Source organism: Bos taurus, chromosome 19, assembly GCF_002263795.3.
Source record: "Bos taurus isolate L1 Dominette 01449 registration number 42190680 breed Hereford chromosome 19, ARS-UCD2.0, whole genome shotgun sequence".
NCBI classification, from domain to species: domain Eukaryota; kingdom Metazoa; phylum Chordata; class Mammalia; order Artiodactyla; family Bovidae; genus Bos; species Bos taurus.
Window position 1 is genome coordinate 44,916,484 of NC_037346.1, and position 25,232 is coordinate 44,941,715.

The following is a 25,232-nucleotide window of genomic DNA, read 5'->3' on the forward strand; positions in this document are numbered from 1 at the left end:
TATGAATAAGGAAAGACCTGGAGGGAATTATCTAAAATATTCATGATTATCTCTCTGGGCAAGAGGAATGGTAAGAACTTTTACTCCCCTTCCAAACCACTTAACACTGTAGTTATCCAATATTTTACTGCAGACACAGATTAATAATCAGAAAAATATAAGTTAAAAACAGGCATTTCTCCAGCTAGAAAGCATAGGCCCTTTGGTCAGCCATCTCATTCTGCTTTGCAAAACCGTGCTCTCAGAGGCGAGGGAGGGCTGAGCTCACAGGCTTGGAGCACAGCTCCCCGGGAAAGGCTGGCCAAGGGGCCTGGAGCCCCGGGGGTTTGGGGACAGCAGACCTTGGACCTTGGGTGTGGCACCCAGCCTCTTTTGTTCCCTCCTCTGTGTAACAAGAACATCAGAAGCAAGCACCTGACATGCATGATTGCATTTAAGCTTAACAACAAAAGCCTCATAACCTAGGGTGGTTGTGGGGCTTAAGAATCTTCATGGACATAAAGTGCTCACATCTCTGATTGCCATTAAGGAAGGTACAGGAAAAGGCGCAGGGCTAACGCTTCGTGAAGGCTGCCCAGCTGTTATCTTTGGGGGAAGGGGTAGGGGGCAGGGCATACCTGTGAGCAAAGACTTCCCCAGGCCGTTGGGCTGAAGGCACACAGCGTGGCCAAAGTCGCAGAGGGCTGCGCGGCTCCCATCGCTGGACAGGAGCACGTTGTCGGCTGCCAGGCCACCCCGGGGAAGAAGAGGAACAGGTGAGTCACCAAGGGCCCCGGCCCAATATGAACCTCCGGCGGGGCAGTTTTCTGGCTGACCCTACGTGGCAGCTGCAGCTTCTGATTAGTTTCATTAGTCATGGAGGGAGGGGGGAGGCGGGGATCAGTTCAGGCTGGAGGCAGGCAGCAGGCAGGCTCTCAGAGGGTAGGGGGATATGGCCACTCAGCCTTGCTGCCCTTCCCTCCCATGGTCACCAGTAAGTAGGAGCTTGATTAGTGTTTTCTGTGGGCATCACCCACTGGAAATCACAGTGCCAGGCTGAGGGCTGGGAGAACACATTCTCCTCTCCTGCTGGCTCAGCCCACCCACCTTGACGGAGGTACAGAAGATCTGGGAGGAAGCAGGCATGATGGGGTGAGGAAAGAGCCCAATAGGGACCAGGGCCATGCGTGCCCTGAGCCTTACCTTTCACATCTCCATGTAGAATCCTGCGGGTATGGAGGTATTCCAGCCCTTCCAGCGCCTGGCCCAGGTAGTAAAGGGCCCGGTCCTCTGGCAGACAGCCTTTCTGCTTTATGAGCTGGCCTAGCGAACCACCTAGGAGATCAATGGCTGGTCTTTACATGGAGCTTTTCCAGGCCTCCAAATCAGCCAAGGGCAAGAGACTTCAAACGGCAGGTGGTAGAAAGCAGGCCTTTCTTGCTGATGTCATGAGGTCAAGAGTTTAAAAATGGATTGACTGGGGACCAAGATTAACCTGGGCAAGACTTGGAGAAACCCTTGGCTCTGACTTTGGAGGTAGAAAGAGTGGCCCCTGGCTCCTTACCTTCCAGCAGTTCCATGAAGATGTTGACCCAAGGCCCTTCCTTCACAGCTCCATACAAAGGGACGATTCTGGGGGAGGTCAATCCCGCACATGCCATCAACTCCTCTGCCCGAAATACTTCAACTCGCACCTGGAAGGGCCCAGCGGTGGGTGGGAGTCAAGTTGAAGGTCCAGGGCTGGTTCCCTGGGTTCCTATCTGGACCCTTGGAGCTCCCTACATGGAGACCATGGATGGGCCCGGTGATGATTCCGAGGCCAGGCAGGGCCCTGAAGGGCCTGCTGGACACTTAGAAACTAAAGCGTGAACCCTGGGGCGCTCAGGGTCAATGCCTAGTACTTGACTAAAGTTCTACAGTGCTGATGTTTATGGAAACAGTCATACAAAAACGACAATCCTTATCCAGGCCCCTGGCATGCTGCTCACCCTCAGATCTGCTGAACACAGAACTTTCTTTCCCCCAGCTCAAATGTCTGGACAGTTTCTAGGTTATGGGACCTTTTGTTTATCAACATCCACATCTTAAAATGTTTCTGTACCCAGAGCTGGTAGAGCCAAGATTCTGGCTCTGTCAGTGCCTCTGGATCCTCAGCATCCTTCTAAGCACTTATTATTTGCTGATAATTGTTTGCCTTTCCCCCTGAGGCTAAAATGTCCATGTAGATGCGACAGTGCTTGTTTATTCTGTTTGCAGCTGTTTCCCCAGGATCTGGGCATAGGAGAGGATTCTCCTACGGGGAGGGGCTTGGCCCAGGCCCTGTCTGCAATGGACTGGCAGGCTGGGGACCACCCACTCCTCTGCAGGGACCAGCGTGACATGGAGGGAAGAAATAGGCCTTAGATACAAGCATCCTGGGCTGAGACCCTGGCTCGGCCGTTTCCAAAGGTGGATCACTTCCTCTAAGCTATGTGTCTCCATATGTGAATAGTGGGGCAGTGGCCTCTGCTCCTGTGTAGGGTAGGAGTTTGGAGGGGTGATAACCAGCACTAGGCCTCAGTGGGTGCTCAGGTATGGCAGCTCCTGCCTTCTCCCTCCAGCTCAAATGAGAGCCGCTCAATAAATGCTTCAGTTCAGTTCAGTTCAGTTGCTCAGTCGTGTCCGACTCTTTGCGACCCCATGAATCACAGCATGCCAGGCCTCCCTGTCCCTCACCAACTCCTGGAGTTCACTCAAACTCATGTCCATCGAGTCAGTGATGCCATCCAGCCATCTCATCCTCTGTTGTCCCCTTTTCCTCCTGCCCCCAATCCCTCCCAGCATCAGAGTCTTTTCCAATGAGTCAACTCTTCGCATGAGGTGGCCAAAGTACTGGAGTTTCAGCTTTAGCATCATTCCTTCCAAAGAACACCCAGGGCTGATCTCCTTTAGAATGGATTGGTTGGATCTCCTTGCAGTCCAAGGGACTCTCAAGAAGTCTTCACCACAGCTCAAAAGCATCAATTCTTGGGCGCTCAGCCTTCTTCACAGTCCAACTCTCACATCCATACATGACCACTGGAAAAACCATAGCCTTGACTAGATGGACCTTTGTTGGCAAAGGCACTGGAAAAACCATAGGCTTGACTAGACGGACCTTTGTTGGCAAAGTAATGTCTCTGCTTTTGAATATGCTATCTAGGTTGGTCATAATTTTCCTTCCAAGGAGTAAGCGTCTTTTAATTTCATGGCTGCAGTCACCATCTGCAGTGATTTTGGAGCCCAAAAAATAAATGCTTATACTTCCTATAATAGAGACTTGTTTTTCCTTTCGGCTGCAGTTGGCTTGCCTGTTAGCCCCGAGAAGTGCCACCAGGGGGCGCGAGTGCTAACAACACTAGCCAGGAAGCAGTCGGTCAGGGTCTGGCAGTCTTCGGAGACCTGCTGACTCGTGCGGCTTTTGGACTTTTGCCTATCAGTGGAAAAATCTCTCTTCTGATTACTTGCAGAATATCTGGTTGATCATCTTGCACGAACTTTGACTCTCTGTCAGTGTTTCCAGCTCTGAACCTGAATTGGGACTAATTTGTCGGCAGGACTTGTATTAGCAAATGTCTCTCACCCTGTTGTTCCCAAACTGTGAGGTGAAGCGCGCACCACAGAGAACTCACAAGGGGAGCAGTGATGGTGACATCTGGGGACGCCACCTAGACTACTAGCTTAAGATACTTCGGTTTCAATAGCTGCACTGCATTCTTTTGAGGATGTATCTTTAGGAAGGTGGGTTTTTGGAGGCTGCTGTGACAAAAAGGTTCTTTAGGGGGATAGTGTGGAGCAGGATGTGAAGGGGATGGTGTCCAGTGATTTCAAAGGTGGAGAAGTGCATGCCCAACAGGATACACATTCCATTAGTAATTATGGTTGTTTAAGAAGGAAATTTATCTTTCAATTTATGTATGTTGTTATGCAAATAGTTACTAGATTGTTAGGATAAAGACTTATTACTTGACCCAATTATTTAACAGATGAAACTTGCTTTAGGGGCACCTTGAAAAAATGACATGAAGGGCTGTGAACCAAGGAAGTCTGGAAGCTTAGGCTTTAATTCTGAAGAAATCCGTAAGTCTTTCAGAGCACCCCAGTGATATTAAAACCCTTCCCAACCACTCTGATCAAAGGGAGTTGGAAGGGACACTTCAAAACACAAGGTGTGTTAGAAGTCTGGGCCAGCCCCAGGGAGAGCAGGCTGAAAGGATGCTCTCAAGGGAGAAAGGTTGCCCTTCTAATCCAGGCCAGCTGCCCATCTGGCCACCTTTTCTCTCTGGACTTCAGTGTCCTCATCTGTACAGTGAGGGCTGGACTCTGATGAGGATGTTAATGAGAACTAATATTTAATGCCCACTTAACAGATTCCAGGGACTATGCTCAGAACTTTATTCATTGTTTGCATCTTACAATAGCTTTGGAGGTGATATCATCTCATTTTATAGACAAAGAAGCTGAAGATCAGACCGGTGACCTGTTCAAGGTCACGGGATAAGAAGGGGCAGAGCTGGGGTCTTGGGGGGGTAAGCCTCACTGCAGAGCTGCCAGCTCCCTACCTTGCTGAAGGCCGTTCTAGGGGTATTAGCTTTTACATCCTGGACATTTTTTTTTTTACTGAAGTTCAAGACCATGCATGCCCAGGTGGAAGCATGGTCAGCAGTCACCTAACCGCCAAATCCACAGGCCATTTCCCTCTGCTTAACTGCCCACACGCTTTATACCAGGGGTCTCTCTTTCCTTCTTGGAACACTCCCTCTTGTTTTCTTTAGTATTCATATTCATTTCATCAGTAAATATAAGGGAATAAAAGCAATTCTATAAGTTCTTTTAAAGATCCCAGGAACAATAATATGTGAGAGGCATACAGTCTTGTCCTTTACTTCCTCATCATCATGGAGACAGTCTCCTCTTGGTCCTTGTCCTGATTGCCTCAACACTCGTCCTGGCTGACTTTACCCACGTGCTCGGCTGATGGCTGCTTCTACCATCCTTCCACCATGTGAGTGTCCACCCCCATTACAATCTGAGCTCCTTCAGGTCAGGCGTGTGGGCCCCACACCTCTGTCCCCAGCCCGGGCCTAGCATCCGGCACAGAGCAGGGGCTTGGTAACAACAGCTGGCTGGACTTGGCCAAAGCCACTCTAATCCAGATCAGGGCAGAGCAACAAGAGGCTCCTAGAGCTCCACGCTCCAGCCAGATGTGCTCAAACGAACAGTTCTTAACCCTCTGTGGGCCACAGAGCCCTGTGAAAATCTGGTAAATAAAAAGTGTGTGTGGGCCCACCCGCGCCACTTGTGGGATACAGTTCCAGGAGGTCATGGGTCTTATGAATGAACCGACTAGGATTAGAGCTTCTACACTGACTGTTAAAAGGCACTAGACAGGTGTATATGACCAGTGAGGAAATCTGTCCATGATCCACTGCTGCATGGAAAAACATGGTACAGAACACATGAGCGCAGCCTCATTTTAATAAAAGTCATAACTACATGTTTATATCCGCATATCAAAGGGTGGTTACCTCAGAAGAGGACTGGGGGACAGAGAGACTTTTGGTTTTTGGGGTACCATTCTTTTATAATGAGTTTCTATTAATTTGAAAGTAAAAGTAAGATAAAAAAAAATCTTAAAAAAACCCCCAAAACTCGACATTAAAGCCTGGGTGTGCAACCAATTAGCATCTGACCTGGGGCCAGCGGGGTGCTGACATCATCATGTGATGCTCCACATCCTGGATCCTCCCTGGGGAGCATCAGAGGGTATGCAGACTTGCTCTGACCCTGTGTGCACTTTGACCTCTGATCCTTGGCCCTCACCCTCCACCCCTACCCTCCTGGCAGAGATCTGTTTCTCAGATCTTCCAGATGAAAATGCTAAAGGAAACCTTCCTTACTCCCCTCCCCTGGAGAGAAAGGAGGGGTGGTGTGCCTGACCAAAGGCAGCTGTGTGGGCCACCCAAAGCCAACCCTGCTGAGGTCCTGGATTGGGGGGAGGCAGAGGTCCGAGGGGCCGGCTTTGGGGGGCTTGAGCAGCAGGTCTGGGCCTGGCAAGTCCGTGCGCTGTGCTTGGAGCTTGTCTGGCTGCCCTGGGGAGGTGAGGAGTGGAGTCCCTGTCCTCTTCTACTATATTAGGGTTGTTTACCTTGTTGCCTGGGACTCTGAGAACCTCAGCAGCGCAACAGCTGAGAAGCCTGGTGACTAAGCTCCCCAGCACAGGCGTTCATCTCCAGGATACTTCACACTCTCTTGCCCTCCTCCCACCCGCCTCTCAGGAGGGACAGCTGAGCCTTCTCTGGTGGCCTGGGGAGGGGACTGCAGCTGAGGCGGTCAGGCACGTGGCCCTGGCATCCCAGCGGGAGATGATGACCCATGCTGGCAAGAACTAAGCACGTGCTTCGGTCAGTGGTGGGGTGGGCAGGGGTGGAGCCGGCTTATTTGACACAGTGTGTCTGAAGTTTGGGGTAATACCTAAGGATAGTCCCCTCTCTCAACCCATTGCCCCGAGGCCCAGACTCTCCAGCTGTAACACCTGGTCATGCACCAGCCATGGAAGCCAGCCCTGTTCACATCGCAATCCCCTCACCCCTTAAAGTCGCAGGCACCCAAGACAGTGGTGCCAGCAGTGTCCACTCTGCATGGGGCCTGAGCAGGCTGTACCTGCCTGTTCTGGCTATTTGGTCCCCTTCCTTTGGGGAATCAGAGTGTGCTGAAAAAAAGCCATCTGAAAACAAGGTCCATCTTTGAATTAGCTTATTTCACGCTGCCCATGGGCCAAGGAAATGGCCCATAGAAATGTTTCTGATTTCCACCTTAGGAAGTCTTTGGGGCTAGCCCTTATTCTTAGCTGAATTTAAGGTCAAGGGCAAGGTGGTTTCCAATTAAGGTGAGGGGAAGAGTCGGGGTAGAAGAAAGGATATCTGAAGGAGAGGAGGGCTGACACCCTCCAAGGTTTGCTGGGCCTGGACAGTGTGATTTGACAGAACGAGGCCTCGGGTCCAGGCCCGGTTGTGGGGCTGTGGGCAAGGTGCAGACCCTCTCTGGTCTCCAGTTCTAACATCACGGAGATGAGGGAGTAGGAGATGTGACTCAGGCCCCTGCCTCTAATTAGAATCCTAGAAGCTCGAGTCTTCCTCCCCTGCCCCTTCCTGAGGAGAGGGTCAAAGCCAAACTCTGTAGTTGGATAAACTTGCGTGCTTAGTCACTTCAGTCGTGTCCGACTCTCTGCGACCCTGTTGTCCATGGGGTTCTCCAGGCAAGAATATTGGAGTGGGTTGCCATTTCCTTCTCCAGTGATAAAGTATGAAGTGAGTGAAGTGAAGTCGCTCAGTCGTGTCTGACTCTTTGCAACCCCATGGACTGCAGCCTACCAGGCTCCTCTGTCCATGGGATTCTCCAGGCAAGAGTTCAGGGGTGGGTTGCCATTTACCTGGGGCTCTCACTAAGTCTCATTGCCTCATATTGTCCATCTCCCAGGACTGATTACATCCAGTCAACAGGAGGCAGAGTCAGATCTGGCTCCCAAAGGGCTCCTGTCAGGGGGCTTCTCTTAGGGAGGCTCCTGTTAGGGGGAGACTGTGCTCTTGCTATTACCTTGCTATCCGCTGTGAAGTTTAAGAGTTTCAGCTCAGTATGAATTTTGTGACAATCCAATGATCTTCCCGGTTTTGACTTGCCCAAGGGGCCTGGCATCAGGAGGGGCCCAGGCTGCACACACAGCCTCACGCTCCCTCTCACATAGACACACACACCAAGTGCGGCTCACAGGCGGGGACATGTGACCAGGACTGTCTCCCCTTCCAGTGCCAGCTGACCCAGGGTAGCCAGGATAGCCAGGCTCCGTTAAAGAGAGTCAGACCCATGGTCACCCTGTGACTAACCCTGAAAGAAGGCAAAGGGAAGGCGATGGGCCTCGGGCCGCTGCCCTCCTCAGCTTCGGAGCCCAGCATACCTTTTTGACGGCACACTGGAAGCCGGTCTGCTTGTCCTCCATCCTGTGGACCTCTCCAAAGGAGCCTCTGCCCAGGCAGGGCTGGCGCGTGGCCCAGTGGACCTCCTCTCGGTACTCATAATCCACCGGCTTGAGTTTCTGGAGTTGGCAGGAGAGAGAGGCCGGTTTCAGTGGCCAGGGCAGTGGAGGGATGAAGGTTACAGTGAGGAAGGCTTGCCAGCTGGTGGCCCGTGCCAGGCTGCTGGGCTGAGCTGAGCCCTCGCAACAGAAGACACCAACTGGTCTCAGGCAGGGCTTGGGGTCAGCAGAGGGTGGGGTGGGGTGTGGGGGGACAGGACTACCAGAGAGGGGGTGATAGGAATCAGGCGAAGGCAAAGGAGAGCTTCATGGTCTGCCTGAGGCAATCTGATCCTTGCAATGAAAAAACCTCCTCCCCAGATTTGTGGTTGTGGGACAGAAATGAAATTGTCAACGACCTTGACCGTGAAAAAACATGACTTCAGCTAAAAGGTAAAAGAAAGGGAAGGACAATGAAGAGGGGCAGAGGACAAGGGATAATGTCAGAGATGGATGGGATTAACAGGCAGAAATCTAAGTTTGGGAAAATCATGTAATGTTACAAAGTTATCCAATAAACTAGAGAGGGAGAAACAAAGCTATGACAAACCTAGACAGCATGTTAAAAAGCAGAGACATCACTTTGCCGACAAAGGCCTATATAGTCAAAGCTATGGTTTTTCTAGTAGTCACGTACGGATGTGAGAGCTGGACCATAAAGAAGGCAGAGAGCCGAAGAATTGATACTTTCAAACTGTGGTGTTGGAGAAGACTTTTGTGAGTCTTCTGGACAAGAAAGAGATCAAACCAGTCAATACCAGGAAATCAACCCTGAATATTCATTGGAAGGACTGATGCTGAAGCTCCAGTACTTTGGCCACCTGATGCAAAGAACTGACTCATTAGAAAAGACCCTGATGCTGGGAAAGATTGAGGGCAGGAGGAGAAGGGGACGACAGAGGGTGAGATGGTTGGATGGCATCATTGACTCAATGAACATGAGTTTGAGCAAACTCTGGGAGATGGTGAAGTACAGGGAAGCCTGGTGTGCTGCAGTCATGGGGTCACAAAGAGTCAGACACGACTTAGCGACTGAACAACAAGAGGAGGAAGGTGAAGGAAAGGGGGAAGAGAAGATGGGCGGCCCTGGAGGCGGAGGTGGAGGGGGTGGTGATGGCATGTGTCCATGTGTTTGGGGACTACTTGCCTCGATGAGTAGGACCCCCTCGCTGTCCTCAGTTTCGGGGCTGGGCGCCTGGGGCCTGGAGCCCCCCACTGACCAGGTCTTGGCCAGGCTGGCCAGGCTGTGGGCCTGGCCGGAGCTCACGCTGCCTTGCAAGGCATGTACCAGGTACTCCTCCACGGACAGCTTGTCCCTTGAGCCACGAGACGGGAAGCTGGGCTTCAGGTGAGGGCTGGGCAGGGGCTTCTGGCTATCTGCACAGGCCAGTCTGCCCAGGTGAGGGCCAGGCAGGGGCTGCTGGTCGTCTACACAGTTTGTCAGTTTGCCAAGGAAGAAGGACTCTAGCGGGTGAGGCTTCCAGGGCTGGAGAGGGTGGAATGGGAAGGGGTGAGGCAGCCTGCTGTAGGGGAAGGGCTGGGGCAGGGGGCTGGCGTCCTGTGGGTGGTGGACTTTCCACACGTGGTTCAGACACTGCAGGGGGCTGATCAGTTTGTGGAGTTCTGGTCGAGGCAGCGTTGGCCGCAGGCCCTCCCCAAGCTTCTTAAACCAGAGCTGACCAAGGCCCGGCTCCTTCAGAGGCTTGGTGAACTGCGGGGCATTTCTAACATATGGGGGACCCAGTGGAGGCTCATCTTCCTGCAGGGGAAACACAGCATTAGGACACGGAGCTGCGGTCATGGTGCAGTTCTTCTGCAAGCCCTGAGCCGGGCACGGGGACTGGGGTCGGGGGAGGCCTCACCTGCACTGGGACCGTGCAGCTCTCCTGCTCGGGGGTCCTGGGGAGGGGTTTGGCCAAGGCCACCCCCGCCTGAGCCGGGGACTTGGAGCTCTTCTTCTTGCGTTTCTTCCGGGCTTTGCTGCGGCGCTTCCCCTTCCAGCACACACGGGCCATTTTGCCCTCAGTCGAGTGGGCCACATTGTTGGGGATCTGATCAAGACTCTCGGACTGGCTGTCAGATAGACACAGACACGCCGTCTGGGTGTGAGGAGGTGCAGGTAACTGCGATGGACTCACAGAGACCCGAGGTCACGTCCCAGCTTAGTCAGGACTTGCGGGAACACGGGACAGTTCCTGAGCCCCAAGGATGGTCCGGGCCCTCACTGGTAAAGAGGAGGTAGTCTTTTCTGCCAGGTGGGGCGGAGATGGGGTTTAAATGAAACAGCTCATTTAAAAAGGCTACCTGGGGGGACTCCCTGGTGGCTGAGTGGTGTAAAGTCCACCTGCTGGTGCGGGAGACGTGGGTTTGATCCCTGGTCCGGGAGGGTCCCACATGCTATAGAGCAACTACAGAGCCTGCCCTCTGGAGCCCGGGAACCACAGCTACTGAGCTCTCAGGCCACAACTACTGAAGCCCTAGCGCCCTAGAGCCCGTGCTCCACACCAGGAGAAGCTGCTGCAATGAGAAGCCTGTGCATTGCAACTAGAGAGCAGCCCCCTGCTTGCTGCAACTAGAGAAAAGGCCGTGTAGCATTGAGGACTCGGCACAGCCAAAAATAAATAAATAATTACTAAAAAAAACAAAAAGGCTACCTCGGTGCCTGGTCCCAAGGCAAGCCTCTGATAAACAGTGGTTATTACTAAGGTGAGAGGCTGCACATTGCTCTTTTGATGTGGATGGAGAGAGACTAGGGGGACTGCCCATGGAGAGGGCCCAGAAGGGGGCGTGTGGCTCAGAAGGCCACACCCCATGGCAGGCATTCTCAGCTCTGAGTTGGTTTCTGTGGCCTCTGGAGCAAGGACAGTTGATGTTGGTCACCTCCACCCCAACCAGCCCTGGGCCCACCGGGCTCCCCCAGGAATGTGAGGAGCGGCATAAACAGACACCTTGCCCGGGCTGGTGCCCGGGTACGAGGGGAACCCGCCCTGCTCTGACAGCTGGAGGCTGAGCATCACCATGGCTCTAACTCGGCTCTCGCCCCTCTGGATATCAAGGTCCCGGGGGCCCTTCTGAAAGGGCTGCTGCCAAACAGCTGTGGAGCCAACCACGGCCTCAGCTGCTCTCCCATGGCCTCGTCTCCTGCCCCCACGAAGGAGGCCAACTCACCCCAGTTCTGGGGATTGCTAGGGGCCTGCGGTTTCTCAGGCAGTGGAAAGAAGTGAGTCCATCAGAAACCTCCAACCCTGGGTCAAAAGGCATCGGGCTGGCATAAGGAATCTGACCAAACAGGGAGCATTTCTTGGTTCAAGGCCAGGTGCCCTCCTAGAACCTTTTCATCACTAGTGGTTCCCAAACTCCAGTGATAAAGGAAGTCTGCCTGGGGAGAGAGGAGGACCTATGTCCAGGTTCAACCTCCAGTTGCCAAGAACCAGTCTTTGGGGCTGGGGAGCCTCACTCAGCCTCCTTTCCACAGGGCCAGTGAGCTGCGAGTCTGCCCCTGCCTGTTTCCAAGCCCTCATCCCTCCCTGGGTGTGTCTCATAGAGGGAAGGACATGTGAGGTTTCTCACCAAGTGGCTTCTCTGGGCCTGCACTTGTGGTCACGCACCAGCGGCAAGGTGCCTCCTGTTCCCAGCACCTCCCTACTGATGGGAACCGAGGGGAGCATCAAGGGCTCCGTGGAGAATACAAATAAAACGTCAAGCTGATGTGACCCAGAGGCAGTCATCCACACGCTGGGAGCAGCTTTTGAAAAGCTTATTTGGCTGGGAGAGCGGCTCAGCCAGGAAGCCTGGGTGGGTTCCAAGAGCCGAACCACAGGTGCTGAAGGCAGGAGCCAGGGGTCATTTGGGAGCGGCTGGGGCGAGCAGCTGGGGTGGGGACACTGCTGCTGTGTCAGCTCGGGGCGCCCCTCTCAGGCTGACCGTCTTACCTGTACTGTTTCGAACCAGCGATGAAGATCCGTTCTGAAAAGGTGGGGCTGAACTCTTGGCTGTTCTCACCTTTTAATTAAAGGAAAAGGGGTTGGACGAGCAGAAAGGAGAAAGAAGAGGATTCGGCACTTAGGAGAGCGGCACTTTGCAGATGCCCTCCTGGCCACTCCTCTTTCCCGCGGCTCACCACCTCTCACAGCGGTGACCTCACCCTGCCCTCCCAGCCTGGGGGTCAAGGGCACTGGGTGTGCTTACAACACGGAATCGTTTAAGGGCGCCCACCCCACTTCACACACTGTGAGGTGTAAGTGAGATGGTCCATATAAAACCCTCGACACGGTGCCTCGCACACGGCTCAGTATATACTATTACATACGTGTGTGGGTTGAACTACCATAACCATGCCACTCACTTTGCTTTAATTTTTACTCTCTCATCTCTCGTCAAGGACCAGCCAGAAGGAAGCGGAAGATGCGGGGAAGGATGGATGTACGTGGGAAAATACTGTCACCAGCTGTTGGTCTCACCAGGCTCCACCCCAGAAACTTCCTGGGGTGGAGGGAAGGTGTGGGGAGGGAGGGGGTTCCTGGCCCTTCCAGCCCCCTTGGGAGTTTCTCAGGCTCTGGTGGCAGCCATCATTCTGAGCCATCTTGAGGTCTTGTGAGCGGAAGCAGAAGGACCAGACTAGGCCTCACCCCACCCTGCAGGCCTGAGGGCAGGTGTTCATCCTTTGGGGTGGGGGCCGCCTTGAGGTGGAAGAGGTGAAGAGCCTAATGCCCCAGAGCAGCTTTCCAGGAGACCTGGCCTTTCCTGTCTGGGCCTCTCCAGAGATGCTCAGGCTGCCCGAGGTCCCAGGAGAAGGCAGAGGGACTGCCTGATGATCCTGCAGACTCCCTAGCACCTTGGAGCCCATGTATCCCTGCCTCCCAGCTACCTCCCCCTGCTCTGGTCACCATGGGCAATGCCTCGTCGGCCACCTCTCCCTTCCTGTGTGTCCCTCCCTGGTACTGTCCTGGGTCCCATGGCACACTGATTGCTGGCTTAACCTCCGGTCCTATCTTGTGAGTGTCTCCTATGGTGGTTGCCCTGACCTCCCTCTTCCACAAGGGGACCCTGAGCCAAGCCCTACATATGGCCAATCACCCTTGTCCAAACGCTGTGCCCCACCTCTCTCTCCGCCACCCACCCCTGCCCTGAAGCCCGGGGCTCTTACATTCGGCCTGGGCGATGATGGAGATGGCAGCTGGCCCAGCCTCTGAGCCGTCCTTGGCTGTGCCTTTGGTGATCACGTCGTTCAGGATCTCCCACTTCCCGCAGAACACGGGGCTCTTCTCCACGGCCTCCAGCTTGTGGACGGAGCTCTGCTTCTTCCCCATCGCCTGTGTCTTCTCCTTGGCTTTGGCGAACTCCTTCTGCTGCCCGACCGTGGAGCCGGGGGCGCCTGGGCAGGCCATTTCCATCACTGCCATCTCCCAGGCTCACGCTCACCCTGCCAGAGAGACCACACGCAGAGCAGGTCACCCCCAGACCCCAGGGCAGGCTGCAGTGGGAGGAGAAAAGCAGGGGGCAGAGGGCCTTTGCCCCCTCAGGCCACATGTATTTATCCTCCAAATGATCCCAATGGCAACCCTGCCACAGTCTCATGTGGGGTGAGCCCCCCGGCCCTACCAGTTCTTCCCCCCCACTCCACAAGGAGAACTCTAGTCTGCGGATCAATGGGACGTCTGTGGATCAATGTCTGGGTTGGCTCTTTCCTGCCTTTGTAAATAATGGCTGAGTCGTCTTCTGCTGTTTGTTTTGTGGTGAACTTTGCTTCCGCAGAACAGGGGGGTGGATCCCATACTCCAAAGCCATTAGTCACCTCACCGATTCTGCACAAGCCTTGCCTTCTTAGAGACATGCCTGTGCCACCCATTGAGGGCTCTTCTCCAAGCGGAGAGAATCGAGGTTTAGTTTTGTTCCCAAGTTACAGGTAGAGGTATGCATGTACATATGAGTGCATGTGCGTGTGTGTGTGTGTGTATGTCTATTTATATATGTACACATTATATAGAGACACATATGAAATCTTGTAAAACCTAAAAACCATGCAAGCAGCAACACCAGAACTTGGCTCCTTTCCTGAGCTGCATCTGTTTGTGGCTTTCCAGAAGGGACTGATAGGCTTCCTTCTGTAATGTCCAAACTCACTTGCTGAAAACCTCTTTTGGGGATCGTTTTTCTTTCAGGCAACATTAGTAATGGAATTTCTATTACAGCCCACACACCCCACCACCAACTGACACCTCTAGAAATATGAGGACAAAGCACAAGAATTCATCTCTCTCTGGGCTCCGTCTCCCCCAGCTCTGCGTTCCCACAGAGCCAGATGGGAGAGAGAATGTACTGTTGTGACAATCTGTGCAAAGAGCACGCGGGCTGGAGTGGTCACAAAAGAGAACAGCGCTGCCCTGAGATTGTTAGCAGTTGGGAAGTTTTTTAAAGACTGGGGCTCTGAACTCCCAAGGGCAGTGCCCTACTGGGTCATGACTTGTTTGCGACAAAGCCTAAGAAGGCACTGATTGCAGATACTTTCATAAATGTTCTTTGATGGCAGCTTGGTCCTCAGCTGCTGCTAACAGATGAGGTCTTCTCTGCAGTAGCTCCATTCATCCTGAACCACGCCTCCATCTGCTCTTGAGGGATGAAGACAGACCGTGGGAAGCCAGGCTTCTATACTTCTGCCCTTTTGCCTGATCAGGTTGGAAGCTTCCGAGAGACAGTGGGACACTGGGAAACTCTAGGCTGAGACCTCCTGCCTACAGCATCTGGCTCACCACAGCAGACACGAAAGGCTGAGGCAGCTTGACTGGGGTGTGGGGGTGGGGGAAGGTTTGTCGGTTGCTATGAATTTGATGCCCACATCTCTGCCTTCAAGGGCCTGCTAGCTTTGAACTCAGAGTGGTTCCAGCTTTCAGCCTGGGTGCGGGTGTGGTCCTGCAGGCTGGATGCTCCGGTGGCTGAATGGGTGGCCTCAGTTTCTTGATGACCTTAAGTCTAAGGGGTGCTCTGACTTCAGTTAGGTGAAAGCCCTCCAAGCTGGCTGTTCTACTTGTAAGGGTGCTTTCATCCCACTCCACACCCCTGCAGCCCCTGTCCCTCTCCAAAAGGACTTGATCCAGGGCCTCTTTATAAGAGAAACGAGACCTTACAAATAGCCCCCAGCACTCCAAACCTAACAGTGTTAGAGGTATGCCTACAGGAACACTGCTTCAATCTCCTCATTTTTATGGAGGCCTAATTAGGCGGAGACTTGCCGGAGATCACCAGTCTGCATGGGGCTGTGTGGAGCTGGGCCTATTGGGCTGTGCTGTCCACTCCCCAGTCCCTGGGCTGCAGGCAAGGGGGGATGTCATGGGCCTCCCTGGGCAGAAGGCTCCTGAGGGCAGAGGTCGTGTCCCTGGTGTGCAGCAGAGCAGGGCACAGGGGGTGCTGGCTGCAGGAGGGAATCAAGGATGATGCCGGGCATCTTGGGATGAAGAGAGAGTTTCACCAGACAGCAAGAGGAATGGCCAGTGGTCAGTCTTGTTCTGAGGCACCCGGCTGTTTAGAGCTAAGCTGCACTCGGGCTCATGTGGCCTTTCCTGCCTGACATGGCTCACCCGGAGCTGGCGCTCCTCCAGACAGGCTGTGGGGCGCCCCTCCCCAACAAGCTGTCCTTTCACCTTGGTGGCTGGGTGGGCAGCTGGCCAGGGGCCCTGGTCCTTCCTCTGCGAGCACTCTAGGCACCCTGTCCCAGAGAAACCGAGGCCAAGGCAGCCGAGGTCGGGGCTGCCTCCTCTGCAGCGCCCTGATGACTCACCCGGCAGCCTGACAGGGAGAGAGAGGAACAAGGGAGCCTGAGAAGCTAACCCAGCAGCTGGCTGCTGAACCTGTGAAGGGCACGGGGAAAACAGGCTGACCCTCGCCTCCCGGGGGCACGAAATCATGGCCCGGGAGTTGTACAGCTTCTCCTGTGTCTGCCTTTCCAGTGCCACATGACCGTGACTCAGACTCTCATCGACTGTCTCCAAGTTCAAGAGGCTATTCTCAGGACACTCTGGCTGGACAGCAGCGCTCGACATATACACACGCTCGTTTCCTCACTCCCTCCCCACTTCCACGTGGGTTCTGATCTACAAAAAGTGGGGTTCTGCACTAAGCCTGGGACTGCTGGTTGGGTGGGCCTGCCCGTCTCTGGGCTTTGGGTCCCGGCTTGCTGCCCCAGCCCGGAGCCCTGCAGCTCTGCCCCTTCTCTCGCTCCTGCAGCTCGCGGGAAGTGAGGACTAAGTGGGAGCCTGCTGTGTTTCTGCCTTTGAAGGCAAGTCAAAATCCTGATTCATTACTCAGCTGGACACTCTCCACAGCTCCACTCAGGCCTTAGATGTACTCTTTCCTCTGCTCCGTGTGTCAGAGCCGAGGATGTGAGCAGTGGCAACAGCCACACCCGCTCAGCTCACTCACAGGCCATGAACACACAAGGGGAAGGGAAAGGGGCAGAATTAAGACAGTATTCTTGTAGGGCCTGATCCACGTACACTGCCTGTCCTTTCTTCTGTGGGGCTTCCACGACCCCCCGGAGGGGCCTGGGGGTAGGAATGATGGGGAGAGCACCAGGTCAACCCCTGGGCACATGTGTGTGACACATCTGGGTAGACAAGGCTCCTGGGCTCCAGCTCAGTTCCCTCTCCAGCTTAGTAAAGATCTTCTGTCCAAGCTGAGGAGTTCTCAACGTGGGTTCAAGGATGGCTTCAGGGAGGTCTGGGAACCCTAGGAACTTTATTGGTGTTTCTCCAGGGAAGAGGTCCATAGGTTTCACCATATTTCCCAAGGGTCTGACATTCCTCAGAAGGTTGTTCTAGTCTCCCCAGAAGACCAAGGCCAGGGCTAAACGCCTGATTCTGGCTCAATTCTTCTATGCCAAGGAAGAGCTCACCAAGGCAGTGCTATCCTACCTAAGTTACAATAACTAGATGGGTTCTCAAATGTACTTGCCCTATGTCTACTGAGTCAGTCAGTGGGCATTAGGCCCAGAATCTGTACTTCTGACAAGTTCTCTGGATGACTCTAATGCCCAGTGGCCAGGGACTGCCATCCAACCCCTGCTCTATACTGTCAGGCTGCGCTGTCAATACGGCAGCCACTGGCCACATGGCTATTTACATTTATTTTTCTTTTTTCTTTTATTTTGTATTGGAGGCTTTCCTGGTGGCTCAGATGATAAAGAATCTGCCTGCAATGTAGGAGACTTGGGTTTGATCCCTGGGTGGGAAAGATCCCCTGGAGAAGGGAATGGCAACCCACTCCAGTATTCTTGCCTAGAGAATCCCATGGACAGAGGAGCCTGGCGGGCTCTTTGTATTGGAGTATAGCTGATTAACAATGTTGTGATAGTTTCACATGGACAGCAAAGGGACTCAGCCATACATATACATGTATCCATTCTCCCACAAACTCCTTCCCATTCAGGCTGTCACATAGCATTGGGCAGAGTTCCCTGTGCTGTACAGTGGGTGACATTCAAATCAATTCATTTAAACTAAAATTTAAAAATCAATTCTTCAGTTATCCTAGCTACCATATAGGAGAGTTCACACAGAATACCTCTATCACTGTAGAAAGTGCTATTAGACAGCTCCTGCCTGAGACCATTACAGCAATGCTTTCTCTGACAGCATACTTTCTCTTCCTAGGATTCTGGGATGGGGATGGGGTTTAGATGAAATGATTGCTTGATTAAACTGGGAGGCACAGAGTAATGTTTAAAATTTGATCTTCAGTGGTGATGACCTTTCTAAAATGTATCATATTTCAGTTCCCTGTTTTAGTAAGGACAGTAAAAACACCAGATTGGGGACCAGAAGATACGAGTTCTAGCTGTGGAAGCTTTTTATTAAAAAGCAACAGGACCATTTTTATTAAAAGAAATCATACCTCAACCTTCACAATATAAAAGACCTGGAAACGTGCAACTGACACGTAACTCAAATTAGAGACAGCTGCTCTGCTGAAGGTGGGCAAGGGCCCCACACACTCAGCTTGCCTCCATCCACCAAGGACCTCTCCAGCATCCTAGGTCTTCAAGGAAAAGAGTTTGAAGACTCTGACCCAGGAAATCATTCGAGGTTCCTTCTAGTTCCCCAAATGCCACTGATTTGTCAGGATTTTTTGACGGCTGGATGACCTCGATTCAGACTGATAGTTAATATTTCCTAAGCACCGTCATTATTAGTGTCAATTTCAGAATGAAAACTGAGGTTTAGAGAAGTTCAGTAGCCTGCCAAAACAGTCACACGGTGACAAACTGCAGAGGTGCAGCTGGACTCATGCTGTTGCCTCTCCAGTCAGCTTGCTTGGCCAAGAGACGATGCTAAATCAAAGTTCATTCCCTTACCCGTGACCAAGCTCACGACCACCATCACTGAGACAATGGGACTTCTCTGTTTCAGCACCATACAGCCAAGCCATCAAACCTTACCTAAGGCATTCAACACTTTAAGCCTTGGTTTGCTGTATATCAAACAGAAATATAGGGCCATCTACAAAATGTTCACTGAGGGGCCAGAGCAGACCAGGGCAAATCCCTCTCATGATATTTCATCTGGAAGCAAAAACTTGTCCTTCTCTGAATGCCCAGAGGAGACAAATAGCAGAAGTAGAATGACTCAACTTCCTTAATAAGATATTAGTTGAAAACCAATCTCTTTCTGCTGCTTCCTCTTTTAAGCCTTCAGCTTGCCTGGCTACTAGGCCACACTGGGCCAGCCTCTGCCTATCAAGAACAAGGGGTGTGCAGGAAGGGGAACCAAGGGCAAGTGCCAGGCACAGTGAGCTGGCCAGGCAAAACAGCCATCTGGCCAGGCGGACCCAGAGATCCCCATGCGTCCCCCAGGCCCCCTTCCTGCCCTGCCGACCCTCTCCAAGCCCCTACCTTCAGTCTCTGTTTCAGTCACACTGATCCTTTCACTTGCCTGAGCAGCAATGGGTAAGCTTTGATATTTTTCCTCTGCTCACTTTGCTGCTTCTGTAAACAGCATCTTCTTCCTTTATTACTGCTATCTGCCAGATCTCACCTTTTATAACCTGTCTCCTCAACGAACCCTTTGCTAGCATGCTCCTGCATTCACTCAGCAGATCATCAGTGAGAGTCTCCTAAGTGTCAAGGGCTGTAATAGTCACCACCATTCATTAAAGGTCTCTGTGCTGGGCACGTGTTAGGTGCTTTATCCATGTAATTGATGAACAACCACCCTGCAGGGTTGATGATATTTTTCAGACGAAACTAAGGCTCTGAGAGGTAAGCTACCTGCAGAAACAAATGAGGCCCAATTTATACAACTAGAGCATCAACATGTTTTTAAAGCTAAAACTAGGACACTCCTGGCCCTTCCTCGGGAACCTAAGCATCCTCATTTCCTTTCCAGGATAACAACTTGTTGGCAAAGGTACCTGGAACTCTAGGAATTGAGCAATATTACTACCCATGTCCATATTACTACCCCTATTTTACCCGCAGGGTCTGCTCACTGTTGGTAATAATTTATTAGTCTGTGTAGGCAGGAAGCACAAGAACTAAAAATGAGGGATCTCATCACTAAGGGCTGGCTCAGCAGTAAATTGGTCAAACTTCTGGTGGAGTTACACCAGTACATGTTCCTGGAAATGTTACCATTTTTAACTAGATAAGGTTTAACAGGTCATTTCATTTTCTTAAAACGATTAAAAAAAAAACAAAAAACCCACACAATACACGCACAAGAAAACAAGAGTTCCAGGAAAGACAGTACCACCTTCACCGAAAGAACCACTGAAGGATGTGCTTTTGGAAGCAGAAAAGTAAACCAGAGAAGAAATGGGATGCAAGAAACAATGGTAGGCACAGAAATTGATACGATGTTGGTCAATTTAATCAACAATTGAATGTTAAAAAAAAAAATCAGTTTAAACCACTTTAAAACATTAAGTTTTAGGGAATTTCCTGGTGGTCCAGAAGTTAGGACCCAGTGCTTTTACTGTCGCAGCCCAGGTTCAATCCCTGGTCAAAGAACCAAGGTCCTACAAGCTGCAAGGCACAAAAAAAAAATTTTTTTTTTTTTTAAACACATAAACTTCTCTCTAGTTCTATTTACTTCAAAACAAAACTACATTAAGTTTTAGATAATATAGATAAGAAAGAAGTGTGGGGTGGGTTGTCCAGTGGGTAGAGTGATATGAGCTTTGCTATTTTGTGAAATTTACATATGAATATTTTACATTTCATTAGAAAAAAACTATAACTAAGTATGTATGCTAAAATTTAAGAGTAACTAACTATAAGAATAGTAATACAAGTCAGTTTCCAAAGCAAAAGTGTAAAGAAGGAAAAATAGAAAACTTGATCACTCTAACAAAAGGCAGGGAGAGAAGGAAAAAAGAAGCAAAGAAAAAGAACAGTAAGTATAAAATGAGAACACAAGTTATGGTGGCAAAAACAAGCCAAAGTATCAATACATCATTAATCACAATACACACGCATAGATGAAGATCGCTTCACATTAAAAGTCAGACAATCGGGATTTTAAAAGATCCAGCTAGATGCTAACTAAAAGAGACAAAACAAAATTATACAGAAAGATTGCGAACAAAGGATGAAAAGAGATATGCCAGGCCAATACTCACTAAAACATGTATTATTAATGGCAGACAAAATACTTAAAACAGAAAGATATAACAATCACTTATATGCCCACAAGAAAGCACCTCTAAATCCAGAGGCAGGTTGAAGCTTTCTGAATGAGGAAGGTCTTGCCTTTAGAGTGTCCTGTCACATTACAGAGAATTGCAGGATCTTCTGACACAGCGTTCTTTGAACATGTACTGGTCTGCTGGGTGTGGAGCCAGTGCTGAGTGCGGGGTGTATGCTGAGGAAGAAGACACAGCCCCTTGAGGAGCTTACAGTCTCCTGGGGAAAGAGACAAGTAGCTCCTTACAACAGTGATGCGACGACGGGCACGGACACACCGAGATGCAGTGGGAACACATGGACAGACAGTAGCCCCGCCTGTTGGAGATCAGGAAAGGCTTCCTAAAGCAGGGGATACCCGGAGTGGGTCTCAAGGGGTGAGCAATAAGTTCTCAAGAAAAAGGAGTGGGTGTTCCAAGCAGGAGATGGGGGTTTGATCCCTGGGTCAGGAAGATCCCGTGGAGAAGGAAATGGCAACCCACTCCAGTATCCTTGCCTTGGAAATCCCATGGACAGAGGAGTCTGGTGGGCTACAGTCCATGGGGTCACAAAGAGATTGACACGACTGAGTGACTAAACAACATTCCAAATCGAGGGGGCGGCAAAAGTTAAGGAACAAAATGAGTCTCTGTAGGAGTTAACAGCTTGAGGTTGCTGGTGAGCAAAGCTTGTCGGGAGCTGCAGGAGATGAGGCTGCAGATGGAGTTCAGGCACCAGACCATAGGACTGTGCTTGATCCTCATCCACCCCCAGGGGTGAAACTCTCGGCAGAGCGAGAGCAGTCTAATTCAGGGGCAGGGTTCCAGGTGGAGGAGCCTACAGGGTAGGGGCAGATGGTGGAGACTGGGCATTAAATGAAAACCCTCCACTGGGACAGAACCCACTCCCTCACCTGCCCAGCCCGGGCCGATAGTCACAAGTTACACGCCTCTGTAGGGATGGCGAATTTCCCTTTGGCAGAGAGATGAAGTGGGCACTGGGACCTAGAAACAAGACATTGCAGGAAGGAATGAAACTCAGCTGCAGGAATCTCAAAACCTGCCTCCTCGCCAGCTTGCGGTCTGCTTCCCAGGAGAGCAATTTCTGCCTAAGCATTTCCCATTAAAGAGGAAATGAAATGTGAATGTACATTAATCATTAAAATCTTACAGGTCAGTTATGAAAAAGAAATCTGCCATGCCCACAAAACTCAGTCTCGCTGCCAATTCCATAGGTCACACTGCCGGGTAGATGAAGTGTGTGGAATAATATTTATGCCCATCCCCAGTTCCTACCACATGTCAATGTTAACTAGCCCCACGTGTGCTGAAACACTGCTGTCTCCAGGCCCTTTCCAGTGTTTAAGGCACGAAATCACCGCACACCTGTTCTATTACCACAGGCCTTACTCACGTTCAGCTTCTCCCTGACCCCTCCCATCCCACACTGAGGCCAAGCTAATCTCAAATCATCATGTCCTTAAGATAACCTCAAGCTGAAAGACATCTGTCGGCTGTGCATGGCTTACGGCCCGGTCCCAACTCTGTGGTCCATAATCTCTCACCACTGTTTCCCTAAACAAAGGGTTTGGCTTGGGCCAGTCTGAGCTCTCCAGACCCTGCTGGCTACTCAGATCTACAGTCTCCGTGTGCACCTCGTCCTTGTGTGGACTGCACTGCCCATCCTGCTTATCCTTCCCAGGCGAAGCTCAGGCCTTCCACGTCCAGCGTCCCTTCCGTTGGCACCCGGCCTCCTTAATTCTCCTCACCCTTATTCCGTTTACTCATCATATGAAGTAATCTAGATAAAAGAACTCTAAGTATGATAAATCATCATACACCAAGGGAAGATAGCCATTTGTGCACACAACTCCAGAACTGCAATCTAGGAGGTATGGAGCATGTATGCAGAAATACAGGAAAAGATGTACAAAGATGTTCAGTGTATCTTTATAACAGTAAAACACTCAGATAACAATGTCTAATTACACGAGAGGATAATATTAAATAAGTCATGGCACAGCCATTAAAAACATCTACAGATAATATCTGGCTATATGGAAAAATGCTTATGGGATACAATGTTAACAGAAAAAGGATACAGAATTATAAACTCTTGAAAGTCTCTTGGACAGCAAGGAAATCAAACCCGATTTCCTTAGTCAATCCTAAAGGAAATCAACCCTGAATACTCATTGGAAGGACTGATGCTGAAGCTGAAGTTCCAATACTTTGGCCACCTGATTCGAAGAGCCGACTCATTGGAAAAGACCCTGATACTGGGAAAGATTGAAGGCAGAAAGAGAAGGGGAAGACAGAGCATGAGATGGTTGGATGACATCACCGATTCAATGGACATGAGTTTGAGCAAACTCCGGGAGATGGTGAAGGACAAGGAAGCCTGGTGTGCTACAGTCCATGGGGTCACAAAGAGTTGGACACAACTGAGCGACTGAACAACAACATGATCCCACCTAGCATGTGTCTGTGTATTTTATCAACATTTATAAAAATGCTGAATGACAACATGATCCCACCTAGCATGTGTCTGTATATTTTATCAACATTTATAAAAATGTAGACACTTAGCACAGATATGCAGCAATGGTTCTCTCTTGGTGGTGTTTTAATATTCTTTATATATTTTTTTTTTGCAGTGAGTAGGTACTGCTTTTCTCAGTCTTCATTTTTCTTTTTTGGTCATGCCATGCTGCTTGTGGGATCTTAGTTTTCTGACCAGGGATAGAACCTGGACCCTTGGTAGTGAAAGTGCAGAGCCCTAACCACTAGATTGCCAGGGAATTCCCTCAGTCTTCATTTTTTTAACAGATGTTTCCAAGTGGCAAAAATAAAATACAGAAAAGATATACAATGAGAAATATAAGTCCCTCCCACCCTTCTCCCATTCTTCTGAGGGGATCCCATTACCTATTTCTTACATGTCCCTCTAGAGATGCTCTCTCTGGGGTATTACTTTTATGGTGAAACCAAGCTAAAACTAAAAGAGGGTCTCTCGATATGGAATGAGAATTTAGGAGGCATCGGGTCCACATTTGTAACTGGGGCTTCATAAATACTGGATGGTTGCTTCCCCCACCTGCACACACACCCACACACACACACACAGAGGAAACCTTGCCAGAACCCCTGGGGCTGATCAGTGAGTTCTGGCTGCAGGGCTGTGAACACAGAAGCTGGAGATGGGTAAGCTCGTCCCTCCTGGTTTTGGTTTTCGTTTCACCCCCTTTCTTGTTCTCCCCTGGGGACTGTGAGTTTCATTTGCAGTGACTCAAGAAGCAGGAGGATGCTCACAGATGGTCCCCAGCTCTGATGGCCAGTGCTTCCCTGCTTTTGCTTTATAACCATCCAATGACAAGCTTAACGCAGTGGTGAAGATGCCAGATGTAAGGCACGCTCGTGGGCACGTGTGGCCCCATAAAGAATGGGAAACAAACGGTACAAATGAACGTATTTCCAAAACAAAAATAAGAGTCACAGATGTAAAAAACAAACTTATGATTACCAGTGGGGAAAAGGATAAATTGGAAGTTTGGGACTGACATATACACACCACTATAAATGTGAATAATTAATAAGGACCTGCTACATAGCACAGAGAACTACTCAGCACTCTGTAATGATCTATACGAGAAAAAAATTGGAAAAAAAAGTGGATATGCGTGTAAAAAAAGAGCATATGTATAACTGATTCACTTTGCTGTACAGCAGGAACCAACACAACATTGTAAATGAGCCATACCCCAGTAAAAATTAAAAAAAAAAGAGTGGGAAACCGCAGAACTGGACCTGAGAGGAAAACACCGGCCCCTCTTTGGCTGCTTACATCTGTTGGCAAGGCCTCGGCTCTGAATGGACTCAACAATGACCTGCCTGTGCATGATGAACGGGAGCCCAGGATTCCTCAGCAGCTAGAGCTGAGATCAGTCCTCCTGTGGACATCTTTGGGTGTTTTCAACAACCTGCTGCTGTATGTCTGCACAGAATTACATGCTGGTTGTCAATAATAATAAAAATAATAATGGCAGCTAAGATTGCTTGCTATGTATTAGGTATATTAGGTAATGTTTGCTATGTATGCATGTGTATTACTCCTTGAATCCTCACAATACCTCTACTATCATTCCCCTTGTACAGAGGGATAAACTGAGGCTCAGCAGATCAGGTGATCTGCCCAAGGTCACACTGCAAGGAAGTGGCAGAAGCAGGATGTGCACAAGGGTCTCTTTCACGTCAAAGTCCATATTCTTAACCATGACACTGTATCCACTTTCAAATGATCCAAGTTTTAAAAACCGGGACCCAAATGGAGAAGCTGCCACAAGCCAAATGTTTGTTAGTGAGAAACCCAGGGACTGACCCAGGAGGAAGCATCTCAATTAGGAAGCATAAGCACAGCCGGCCTATGTTCTGGAAAAAGCAACTTTAAAATGGCAATGGGGAACAAAGACTCCAAGCTTGTGGCAGGCCTGTGTTCCTTACCCCACCCGTGCTT

The 25,232-nt window shown here is 50.7% G+C and overlaps 1 protein-coding gene across 2 annotated transcripts in view; it reads right to left on the reverse strand.

Moving 5' to 3' along the window:
- MAP3K14 (mitogen-activated protein kinase kinase kinase 14) overlaps positions 1 to 25,232 on the reverse strand; it is a 43,572-nt gene that overhangs the window by 7,636 nt on the left and 10,704 nt on the right. For both annotated transcript variants that reach the window (XM_005220830.5, NM_001192178.1), the window contains 8 exons: positions 13,215 to 13,490; positions 12,001 to 12,070; positions 9,931 to 10,141; positions 9,216 to 9,827; positions 7,952 to 8,089; positions 1,544 to 1,673; positions 1,183 to 1,314; positions 618 to 722 (listed from right to left, as the gene is read on the reverse strand). In XM_005220830.5, coding sequence (XP_005220887.1) covers positions 618 to 722; positions 1,183 to 1,314; positions 1,544 to 1,673; positions 7,952 to 8,089; positions 9,216 to 9,827; positions 9,931 to 10,141; positions 12,001 to 12,070; positions 13,215 to 13,470 — 1,654 coding nt within the window. In that variant the 5' untranslated portion in view covers positions 13,471 to 13,490. Of the gene's footprint in view, positions 1 to 617; positions 723 to 1,182; positions 1,315 to 1,543; positions 1,674 to 7,951; positions 8,090 to 9,215; positions 9,828 to 9,930; positions 10,142 to 12,000; positions 12,071 to 13,214; positions 13,491 to 25,232 lie in introns of those variants that run through there.